Consider the following 13033-nt stretch of genomic DNA (forward strand, 5'->3'; position numbering starts at 1 on the left):
TGGTTGTGTCCGTTCATGCTCCCCCCGGGCCGGGGGATGGTTCATCCTAAAGGTGAGGAGGCAGAGCTGTATGTGGACATCGGAGCGTATGGAGAACCCGGAGTTAAACACTTCCAGGCTAAAGCCTCGTGTAGACAGCTGGAGCAGTTTGTCAGAGAGGTTCACGGGTGAGTTTCTTAACACACACACACACGTTACACACAAATATACCAACCCTTACACACACGCACCCCAACAGGGAATAGAGAGTAGGGAGTTAGGGTTCAGATTGTGATGATGTGTGTGTGTCTCCAGGTTCCAGATGCTGTATGCTGATGTGTACATGGAGCGCAGTGAGTTCTGGGAGATGTTTGACGGGACGTTATATCACCGTCTGAGGAAGGAGCTTGGCTGTCAGGACGCTTTCCCCGAGGTCTACGACAAGATCTGCAAAGCTGCACGACACTGACCTCTAACCTCTGATCCTTTCAACTCTACCAGCAACAATATGAAGATGAGGGCCTTTAAGGAGTGTTTGCACCATGTTCTCATCCTGTTTGTATGGTTAGTTCCACTGAATGTGAATGTGCTGATGAAGCAAACACGGCCCTAACACTTGCCTGTTTTGCGGTCTAACCTCTGACCCCTAACCCCAACACCAGCCTCTAGCTCATAACCCTAGGAGAGACCTGTGCTGTCATTTGTTTGTTTTAACATTCCTTAATTTGACTATCAAGGGGTATATTTCCTTAGTTCAAATGACTGGACATCTTACAGACTGTGGCTTTAATGATGTAATGCCCTCTGCCTGTTATACAACACATATCCAGTCTGCTCTTCCCTCTATCATGTGTTTAGAATCTATCCTGACATATGGAGCATGTTTCTTTGTGTCCACTGTGATCACATCACTCCGCCTTAAACTCATCTGATGATTATTGGTTCGCACGTCATCTGTAGTGTTTAATCCCATCACATTTTCCTCTGGCTTGTGGAAGAACAGTCACCTGTTCTCAGTCCGTGTGCGTGTGCAGAGAGAAAGGACGTCGTTGCTTTTGTCCACATAAATGTTTTTGTTGATGTATGATAATAAAGTTTGATTTGTCAACAGTAAATCTCTCTACTACTTTCTACGGTACCAAACATAGACATCTTATATTGATCAATATAGATTTGAGTATAGTTGAAAACCAAAACTTTGGAATCTGATGGTTGAATCCTAAGTCTGGGGCGTGCTGCTTGTGTGTATGCTGTGTGCCTTTGCAGCTGTCATCAAAGCGTTCCTTCTGGGCGGCACCAGGAAACTCTCCCTGAAACGCACAAGCTCTGTCAGAGAAAGGTCTCTGTCGTTTCAGGTCGGGTATCTCTGTGTGTGTGTGTTACTGTGAGTGTTCGAAGGAGGAGGTGTGGCCATTGTCAGTCTTACTCCAACCCTTTTCTGCAATGTCATAACAACCAGAACCAACTGAGGAGGAGAGGAAAGGAATACAGGGGTCATGGTTAGAGGTGAAGGGTTAGGTTTAACGGGGGGTAGAGGAGAGGAAGGGGTGTGACTCAGAGAAGTGCACGGGACTAGGAACATCTGAGGAGAGAGCGATGGAGAGGACAAATAAACTGGGAGAAGAGAAGGGTATTAATTATTTTTCTACCATTTGGGTCGGGTTGGATGTTACAGGTTACCTAGAATGTTTGGAGCGCATTGGGACAGGGTTAGGGGTCAACGGTTAGGGTACTCGCGGCAGGTTGAGGGCATTGGGACAGAGTACTGTGGTAGATTCTGGAACGTCTGGGTACTGATCCAACATTCCAAACACACCGTGGTTCTGCGTCTCATGACGACACAGCTCCTCTCCAAACCCCATATACACACCAGGGTACTCCCTTGGAGTCAGGTTCATACACTTCTGCACGCTAGAGAGAAAACGTTTGGTGGTGGTCACTCGCAGTTTAATATGTTCTAAGGTGTGTCTGTGATGGTGGGAGATTGTGTGTGTGAGCCAGGATGTAAGGGTGTGATTTTAGTGTCTGTATGTTACCGGGGAGCTGAGGTGCATTATGGGTGCTCCATTTTTCCCTCTTCTCCAGCGCTGCCCAACACTCCCTTTACCATAGCAACCAGTGCCTGGCATCCAGCTCTGTGCACACATATGTTGAGACGGAGTAAGGCGCTTTGAGTATCACAGAGAAAGATTGATCCAAATCAGTATAACATATTGTGTTCTCTTGCCCTCTAGTGGTGTACTGTTTTACCTGTGTGTGTTGTGGTACCCGTGCGTTTCTGAACCTCTCTACTCTGCTGTCACACACTCCTCTCACTGCCTGGTTTCTTCTGTAGCTCCTCTATAAATTCTGCTGTTCTGTAGGTTCATGGACCCACTTTCAGGCACTGGTGGCTACGCCACCTTCCCGCCCTGAGGCAGCCACCCTGCTGTCTTCTAAATCTCAGCCCTCTTCAGCCCAAAGGAGGCCAAGCCAAAGTCGACCACCCCATTGAAGCAGTCAACCTGCTGCCCTGTCATGCTGAAAGGGGACTCCATGGAGCTGCCACTGCCTCCTTGGCCTAAGGTGTCCTTGTGACAGGTTAAAGGAAATATTCATAGCCTGTTATACATTAAAAAGTATTAGTAAGTTCATAGTATGTGAGGATCTTAAAACATCTATGGTTAAAAAGATGCATTCAGTATTAGTTGATAGAGATTGATAACATTCATATAATTGTGTTAAAGTTCAAATCTGTCAAAGGGTACAAATTGTGAGAGTAATGTGTAAACGTTAGATTGATTACTTTATTTTGTGGTGCCTAAAAGTGTTAATCTGTGATCTACGAAATGCTCTTAATCTATGAGCCGGAGATCGATTGCTCTGGTCTCCACCCATATTCCTGGGGGAAATCGCGGAATACAACACCGTATCACTCTCGTGATTATTTCTCCCCTGTTTTCAGGTACTTTATTGATGATAAAAAAAGTAATTTAAATGTTATAACTCGCTAACATGTCAAGAGTGTTTAAGGTGTGTCTTAGTAACGTCTTGAGGAAGTTAGAGTTAAGTTTGAAGAGAGTAATATTAGCCCTGCTCGGTTGAAGTGAAGAATAGCATCGTACTGAGAGTAGCTGCCATTTTATGTCGATTGTGAATGAACATGTACGTTGTTAATAAGATATTTTGCTGTGTTAGTTGTATAATTGGTTTTCTGTTGTTTTGTAATGTGTTACTTTTGTGAAATGATTACACTAAACGTTGAATTGAGAATACAACACCGTATCACTCGTGATTATTTCTCCCCTGTTTTCAGGGGCGTAACATCCTCATGTCCGGCATGAGAGCCAGACTGAGTCTGGCCAATACCCCCTGTGAAACCAGAGGTGCTATCAAAACTACAGTCCCTCGCTGTGTCACAAGGGGCAGCACCTAAATGCCATCCCTTACTGTGCCACCAGGGGCACCACCCATACTGCAGTCCCTTACTGTGCCACCAGGGGCACCACCCATACTGCAGTCCCTTGCTGTAACACTAGAGGTACCACCCATACTGCAGTCCCTTGCTGTAACACTAGAGGTACCACCCATACTGCAGTCCCTTGCTGTAACACTAGAGGTACCGCCCATACTGCAGTCCCTTGCTGTAACACTAGAGGTACCACCCATACTGCAGTCCCTTGTTGTAACACTAGAGGTACCGCCCATACTGCAGTCCCTTGCTGTAACACTAGAGGTACCGCCCATACTGCAGTCCCTTGCTGTAACACTAGAGGTACCACCCATACCGCAGTCCCTTGCTGTAACACTAGAGGTACCACCCATACTGCAGTCTCTTGCTGTAACACTAGAGGTACCACCCATACTGCAGTCCCTTGCTGTAACACTAGAGGTACCGCCCATACTGCAGTCCCTTGCTGTAACACTAGAGGTACCACCCATACTGCAGTCCCTTGCTGTAACACTAGAGGTACCACCCATACTACAGTCCCTTGCTGTAACACTAGAGGTACCACCCATACTGCAGTCCCTTGCTGTAACACTAGAGGTACCACCCATACTGCAGTCCCTTGCTGTAACACTAGAGGTACCGCCCATACTGCAGTCCCTTGCTGTAACACCAGAGGTACCGCCCATACTGCAGTCCCTTGCTGTAACACTAGAGGTACCTGGCCTCCTGTTAGGTAGCTGTCCCTTATTGGCCAACCACACCTTTGACCCACGGGGATAGGTGGCCGTAGAATGGCCAATCTTCAGTCGGCTAATGGCCTCCATTGAGGAAAGACGTTAGGTGGTGTAAAAGGCAAACCCTCTTACCATGCCCTTTCAACAGTTTAGTAAGCTAATGCTGCTCACATTCAGGGAGAAAGGACTGGAGTCAGCAGCAGACACGTTGGGGGCTAAAATACTTTCAGTTTAAGAGAAACCTCAGTTACTGAAGCTTTACTTTAAGCTACTTATTGTTGAGCATTTCTGTTTGTAAAATTATCAGTAATTCTAGTCAACCACAGGAGGCTGTTGAGAGGATGACGGCTCATAATAATAGTTGGAACGGAGAAAATGGAATGCCATCAAACATTTGGAAACCATGTGTTTTGACGTATTTGATACATTCCACTGAATCCACTCTAGCCATTACCACGAGCCCGTCCTCCACAATTACGGTGCCACCAACCTCCTGTGTAGTCAACGTCAACTCATCGCTTAATGCTTGCTTGTATATTTGAATGATCTTTAATGAGTCAGATAAACATTTGAATAGGATAATTGCTCAGTCTTATTATGAGTTGCATGTGAGGTATTTATAATATCAAAAAATACAGTACCAGTCAAAAGTTTGGACAGATCTACTCATTCAAGGGTTCTACATTATTCTACATTGTAGAATAATACTGAAGACATCAAAACTATAAGATAACACATATGGAATCATGTAGTAACCAAAAAAGTGTTCAACAAATCTAAATTAATTTTACATTCTTCAAAGTAGCCACCCTTTGCCTTGATGACAGCGCCATTCAAAATCCCAGCTGTTGTCGCACTCCTCATAGACTAGCGAGTCCATTTAGGGCAATGGTAGCTCATGTTTCAGTCATTAAGACATTGACAAACAACACAGACGCAGAGTCTGTCATTTCGCGCAGGTTAACATGCAGCGATACCACCGCTCATTTAGATGTTATTGGAACATTCCCAGTGAAATCTTCATTCACACCATGGTGTCCTAGATTCAAGGCATGTTTCGTTGCATCTAACGTTAACAATGTATCTAAACAGTACAATAAACAGTGTACTCACAAACGAACGGGACATGTAGATAAAACGTGTTGGGATCTGGGGAGGGGTAACCCAGGCATTTCAACCAAGGTGTAGAAACTTACACTCCCATGACGGGTCATCTAGCATCGAAGTGTTGGAACCCTGGATACCGGAATCCACATTTCTTTGTGCTTCTTAAACTAGACACAAAGCAAATGTTTCAGACTTGAATAGGACTTCGGTGTTGGATAATCGACGGATATTTGCGCGTTCAAACCTCAATAGCTTTCAAATCACTTGAGCCACAGACTCCAAATAAGTGTCATGATGTTGGAAAAATTGCACACAACATTGCACAGGTCTTATTTCACGATTTGGACATTAATTCGCTTTCCAAAGCTTATAAACATGTGGAAATGTGAGCAGCATTTTGTATTCCAATATGAATTAGTTAGGGAGTGTAAACAAAGTACAAACTTTTTTTACATTCACATTTCAAAAGCTCCTTGGTCATGTGACCTACTAACTTCAAACAATGTTCAGAATGTCCACTGACTACCCTTCTATATTGCACACCCTTTAGTTTGTCCATTTTCATCTCACATGGTTTTACATTAATTTTTCCAAATGTAAAATTCCAATAGCTCCTTGGTCATGTGACCTACTGACTTTAAACAAGGTTCAGAATGTCCACTAACTATACCTTCATATCTCACACTCTGATGTTTGTCTACTTTCATCTCATGCTATTAGACTTATATCTGTAAGCTTTGTAGGCCTTCATTTTACATGGGTGTTTAAAAAAATATTTTAAGTCAACAAATGTTCCATCCTTGCAATAACTATCTTTCACATGGACACTGAAAAGATCCGCAAATGGCTGTATGTGGTATGGATCAAGGAAAGGAGAGTTATTCGAACAGAGGTGCTGTCAAAGGACACCAGAAACAAAATTGTAGACCTGCACCAGGCTGGGAAGACTGAATCTGCAATAGGTAAGCAGCTAGGTTTGAAGAAATCAACTGTTGGAGCAATTATTAGGAAATGGAAGACATACAAGAACACTGATGATCTCCCTTGATCTGGGGCTCCAAGCAAGATCTCACCCCGTGGGGTCAAAATGGAACGTGGGGTCACAAGAACGGTGAGCAAAAATCCCAGAACCACACGGGGGGACCTAGTGAATGACCTGCAGAGAGCTGGGACCAAAGTAACAAAGCCTACCATCAGTAACACCGCCAGGGACTCAAATCCTGCAGTGCCAGACGTGTCCCCCTGCTTAAGCCAGTACATGTCCAGGCCCATCTGAAGTTTGCTAGAGAGCATTTGGATGATCCAGAAGAAGATTGGGAGAATGTCATATGGTCAGATGAAAACAAAATATAACTTTTTGGTAAAAACTCAACTTGTCGTGTTTGGAGGACAAAGAATGCTGAGTTGCATCCAAAGAACACCATACCTACTGTGAAGCATGGTGGTGGAAACATCATGCTTTGGGGCTGTTTTTCTGCAAAGGGACCAGGACGACTGATCCGTGTAAAGGAAAGAATGAATGGGGCCATGTATCGTGAGATTTTGAGTGAAAAACTTCCATCAGCAAGGGCATTGAAGATGAAACGTGGCTGGGTCTTTCAGCATGACAATGATCCCAAACACACCGCCCGGGCGAAGGAGTGGCTTCGTAAGAAGCATTTCAAGGTCCTGGAGTGGCCTAGCCATTCTCCAGATCTCAACCCCATAGAAAATCTTTGGAGGGAGTTGAAAGTCTGTTTTGCCCAGCAACAGCCCCAAAACATCACTGCTCTAGAGGAGATCTGCATGGAGGAATGGGCCAAAATACCAGCAACAGTGTGTGAAAACCTTGTGAAGACTTACAGAAAACGTTTGACCTCTGTCATTGCCAACAAAGGGTATATAACAAAGTATTGAGATAAACTTTTGTTATTGACCAAATACCAAATATTTTCCAACATAATTTACAAATAAATTCATAAAAAAATGAAACAATGTGATTTTCTGGAATGTTTTCTCATTTTGTCTGGCATAGTTGAAGTGTACCTATGATGAAAATTACAGGCCTCTCACATCTTTTTAAGTGGGAGAACTTGCACAATTGGTGGCTGACTAAATAATTTTTTGCCCCACTGTAAATATGTACTTTATCAAACAAAACATACATGTATTGTGTAACATAAAGTCCTATGAGTGTCATCTGATGAAGATCATCAAAGGTTAGTGATCCATTTTATCTCTAACGGGATTGATATGACAACAGCCAGTTAGAAGACATGAATGCAAAAAAAAAAAAAACGTATTACTGTCCATGAGTAACCTCAATCTTGTGGCTGTTTGGGCCAATAAAGTGCCAACTCAATTCTACCACTGACTAGTCTCTCATGCCCCTATGAATGGGGACACAGGGCAATAGTGTTTAATCTAAACCAGCCCTTTTTTACTGGAGTACACTATCCCCTAATTGGGGCTCTTTTCTTGACACATAGTCAAGTTTAAAAGTAGATTGTTGTAAGGGTGTATTACATCCTGTGCTGGAGTTGCAATCTACTGCAGGGACAGCCTGCAGAGTTATGTCATGCTATCCAGGTCTGTGCCCAAACAGTTCGAGCTTCTACTTTTAAAAATCCACCTTTCCAGAAAAATGTCTCTTACTGTTGTCGCTTGTTACAGTACAGACCCCCCTCAGCCCCCAGCTGCGCCCTTGACACCACATGTGAATTAATTGCCCCCCATTTATCTTCAGAGTTGGTACTGTTAGGTGACCTAAACTGGGATATGCTTAACACCCCGGCCGTCCTACAATCTAAACTAGATTCCCTCAATCTCACCCAAATTATCATGGAACCTACCAGGTACAACCCCAAATCCGTAAACTCGGGCACCCTCATAGATATCATCCTGACCAACCCGTCCTCTAAATACACCTCTGCTGTCTTCAACTAGGATCTCAACGATCACTGCCTCATTGCCTGCGTCCGTAATGGGTCCGCGGTCAAACAACCACCCCTCAACACAGTCAAACGCTCCCTAAAACACTTCAGCGAGCAGGCCTTTCTAATCGACCTGGCCCGGGTATCCTGGAAAGATATTGACCTCATTCCATCAGTAGAGGATGCCTGGTTATTCTTTAAAAGTGCTTTCCTCACCAATTTAAATAAGCATGCCCCATTCAAAAAATGTAGAACCAGGAACAGACCTGACTGCCCTTGACCAGCACAAAAACATCCTGTGGCGTACTGCATTAGCATTGAATAGACCCCGCGATATGCACGTTTTCAGGGAAATTAGGAACCAATATACACAGGCAGTTAGGAAAGCAGAGGCTAGCTTCTTCCAACAGAAATTTGCATCCTGTAGCACAAACTCCAAAAAGGACACTGTAAAGTCCATGGAGAATAAGATCACCTCCTCCCAGCTGCCCACGGCACTGAGGCTAGGAAACACTGTCATCACCGATAAATCTACGATTATCAAGAATTTCAATAAGCATTTTTCTACGGCCGGCCTTGCTTTCCACCTGGCTACCCTTACCCTTGTCAATAGATCTGCACCCCCCACAGCAACTTGCCCAAGCCTCCCCATTTGCACCTGTACATAGCCCATCTATGATTTAGCCCAAACAACTACCTCTTTCCCTACTGTATTTATTTTATTTTATTTATGTATTTATTTTGCTCCTTTACACCCAATTATTTTTATTTCTACTTTGCACATTCTTCCACTGCAAATCTACCATTCCAGTGTTTTACTTGCTATATTGTATTTACTTTGCCACCATGGCCTTTTTTTGCCTTTACCTCCCTTATCTCACCTCATTTGCTCACATCATATATAGACTTGTTTCTACTGTATTATTGACTGTATGTCTGTTTTACTCCATGTGTGACTCGGTGTTGTTTTATGTGTCCAACTGCTTTGCTTTATCTTGGCCAGGTCGCAATTGTAATTGAGAACTTGTTCTCAACTTGCCTACCTGGTTAAATAAAGGTGAAATAAATCAAATAAAACATTTCTCCTTCACCCAAATCCAGATAGCTGATGTTCTGAAAGAGCTGCAAAATCTGGACCCCTACAAATTAGCTGGGCTAGATCATCTGGACCCTCTCTTTCTATTACTAGCCTGTTCAACCACTCGTATCGTCTGAGATCCCCAAAGTTTGGAAAGCTGCCGCGGTCCTCCCCCTCTTCAAAGGGGGTGACACTTTAGACCCAAACTGCTACAGACCTATATCTATCCTACCCTGTCTTTCTAAGGTCTTCGAACACCAATCCCACGTACCTTCTCCACTATGCAATCTGATTTCCGAGCTGGTCATGGGTGAACCTCAGCCATGCTCAAGGTCCTAAACGATATCATAATCACCATCGATAAAAGACAATACTGTGCAGCCGTATCCATCGACCTGGCCAAGGCTTTCGACTCTGTCAATCACTGCATTCTTATCGGCAGACTCAACAGCCTTGGTTTCTCAAATGACTGTCTCGCCTGGTTCACCAACTACTTCTCAGATAGAGTTCAGTGTGTCAAATGGGAGGGCCTGTTGTCCGGGCCTGTTGCAGTATCTATGGGGGTGCCACAGGGTTTAATTCTCAGGCCGACTCTTTTCTCTGTATGCATCAATGATGTCGCTATTGCAGCTGGTGATTCTCTGATCCACCTCTATGCAGACGACACCTTTCTGTGTACTTCTGGCCCTTCTTTGGACACTGTTAACTAACCTCCAGACAAGCTTCAATGCAATACAACTCTCCTTCCGTGGAGAGTTGTATGGCATTTTATTTACAAGGTGTCCTGCTGCATGGTGTGAGTTATTTCCTCCTGAAGAGGAGAGGCGAAAAGGATCGGAGGACCAATATGCGGCGTGGTAAGTGTCCATGGTTCTTTTAATACGAAATAGTACACATGAACAACTGAATACAAAAAAACGTGGAACACCTAAACAGCCTTATCTGGTGCAAACAAACACTGAGACAGGAACAATCACCCACGAAACACTCAAAGAATATGGCTGCCTAAATATGGTTCCCAATCAGAGACAACGATAAACACCTGCCTCTGATTGAGAACCACGCCAGGCAGCCATAGACTATTCTAGACAACCCCACTAACCACAATCCCATGACCTACAAAAAACCCAAAGACAAAACACACCACATAAATAACCCATGTCACACCCTGGCCTGACCAAAATAATAAAGAAAACACAAAATACTAAGACCAGGGTGTGACACAAAAACACATGGAGCAACTGCGAAAAGAAATGGCTGAGGATATACTAAAATGTCTGGTATGTAACAACATTTAATTCAAACTAAATTAACATTCTTTATTTTTATGTAGTTGTGTGGGATAGCCATCATGTGTGCCACTGATAAAGAACCTGGATGTGGCCCAAAGACTGTCTGGGTTAGTAACTTTATTTAACATGTTTATAATCTTTTGACAACAGTGACGGCATGTAAGACAATTTATGATATAACACAATGGATGGCTAATTCGTCATTCATCATACTGCATTGATATTTCATATTATTTATAACGTGTTACGCTTTGTTTTGATTGAATGTTTTACATGCCAACGGTGGTTCCATGTGCTGTGCCTAGGAATGAAGACAAAAGAGTTCAACAGAGTAAAGAACACAAGAAACAGAGTAAAGAACACAAACTGGAAGTGCAGTCTTTGTTGTTGAAAATGTATGCTTTTCCCCATCCACACTGAAGAGGCTCTGAAATGTACCTCAACCAGGGATAAAGAGAAGGTTAACACTGTGAAATGTTTCATACTTAAATGAAGTTAAGTGTCTGTTGACATGTTAGAAAAGATTAAAAGGTCTACAATTTCTGTTAAATTTGTCAATATTAAATGTTTATTCATTGATTTACTGGCCACCATTACTGTGGTTACATGTTCAGTATATGTATTGACCAGCAAACCCACTGCAGTCTACCTCACCAGCTCACTCTCCATCCCTGCTTAGGACAATTAATAGCATGACTCTCGTACTTTGCCCTTTTCCTTTATGGTTGATATTAACGACGAAAGGAGATATTATCTGTCTCTCTCCTATTGTGTACCACTGTTAAATACTGTGGATAAAAAAATAAAAAAATAAGTACTTAGAACTACCAATTATTGTAGATAAATATTAAAGAAAAGGGTAAACACAACACTGGACTGAACCCCCTAAATTGTCAAACTAATATTAATGTACAACAATATAGAAGATAGGTTATGCAATATGGGTGTACATCCACTGTATGCTTCTTAGGTGTGTAATTGACATGACCAAGGAGGTATTGCAAATGTGAAACTATGAAAAATGTACGTTACACCGCGTGACTTTACAGTACACAAACAAGAGTGTGCAATATAGAAGGGTAGTCAGCGGACATTAGGTCACATGACCAAGGAGCTATTGAAATTTTACATTTTGAAAAATGAATGTAAAAACTTGTGAGATGAAAATGGACAAACTAAAGGGTGTGCAGTGTGTGTCTATGCCATCGGGTTAGCTGTTAAGATAATTTTGTTCTCAATGTTCACAAACTGAACTTCAATTAAAATACTCTCTGTTACTAAGAATTTGTAAGGTTCTTATTAAAATGAAACAGACAGAGGCCAGTCTACCATAGTCAGCATGTTTATTTACGAAAGCTCTGCTTATCATTTCCTGTACATTGGTCTATATACCTCACATTTAGTCATAAATGTCCCTCCTCTCAGAAACAATGACAATATAGTTCACAAGTCTTCTCCTACTCATACATTGTCTGCCACCTGTTATACAATCTACTACAACAAGGTCTCTCCCCTCCCTGGGTGGGGACAGAATGTCCTGTAAGGAACACAGTAGTACAGCTTGTCGATAGCTTCTTTTATCATTTGAATCACACTTGCACCCTGCTTACATACTAAAAAGGAACAAAAAGTCATTGTTCTAATTCTGACTAAAACTACACACATTAGATTTATGATTCTAATAAATGTCATACGATCACACAGTGACAGGGTAGATTTCTGTTAATTATAGTTCTACGTTAAATGTATACATCATTTAGTCATTATTCATAAAATTCCTAACATTAGCTACAACCAGTTTTGAAAGTGTTAGGAGTAATTTTTAGTGTTAAGTGTTAGGAGTAATAGGATTTTTTTTTATTTACCAGACAGGCCAAGTTAACCAGACAGGGAAAGTTACAGAGCTCAGCCATTTTTTATATTCATATAAACTCTAATTCGTAAAGCGTTCATTGTTTTTTTGTGTTTTTTTTACATGAATAGCAAGTTTTAACCAACCACGGGGTCATTAGACAGACTGCAGTGTTTCTGGGAAACATGTGCGTTTATTATGCTGACGTTGTCTTGGTTGCGCATAGGACAGGTTTCAAATTTAGCGATTACAATGTATAGATATTCTCTCAATGCGTGGAGTGAGCGGATAATCATAGATCAAATTATATATACCCTATGATAAATATCCTGTCTTGTTTGAAAAACGGTGCAGAATCTATCCCAATGTTTGAAACTCAAAATGCAGTTGCCTGGAGCTCAGATGCTCGGAATAACTGTAATTCTAACATAGCCGGGTAGGCTGCCACGAACGTAGTCTCAAACATATGTTTGTAACATTTAACCCTTATAATCTTGTGCGGGGTAATCAGTTGTGTTAGATTTCTGAGTGTGATTTATATCCCTATGCGTATTGTGCATATGGCCAAATCCATCTGACATGTGAAGATGTGTGGGTTAGTTATGAATTTTCCCTAATCCCTCTGCTAGTGGATGGCATGTGGATGGCT

General features: G+C 42.4%; 1 protein-coding gene across 1 annotated transcript in view; it reads left to right on the forward strand.

Moving 5' to 3' along the window:
- The window catches only part of dhcr24 (24-dehydrocholesterol reductase), a 26457-nt gene extending 25363 nt beyond the window's left edge, over nucleotides 1-1094 (forward strand). The window contains exons 8-9 of the mRNA XM_020492725.2: nucleotides 1-167; nucleotides 295-1094. The exon at nucleotides 1-167 is cut by the window's left edge and continues 12 nt beyond it. Coding sequence (XP_020348314.1) covers nucleotides 1-167; nucleotides 295-448 — 321 coding nt within the window. The 3' untranslated portion in view covers nucleotides 449-1094. The remainder of the gene's footprint in view (nucleotides 168-294) is intronic.
- Nucleotides 1095-13033: the final 11939 nt, after the last annotated feature.

This window comes from Oncorhynchus kisutch, linkage group LG10 (genome assembly GCF_002021735.2).
Source record: "Oncorhynchus kisutch isolate 150728-3 linkage group LG10, Okis_V2, whole genome shotgun sequence".
Classification (NCBI taxonomy): Eukaryota; Metazoa; Chordata; class Actinopteri; order Salmoniformes; family Salmonidae; genus Oncorhynchus; species Oncorhynchus kisutch.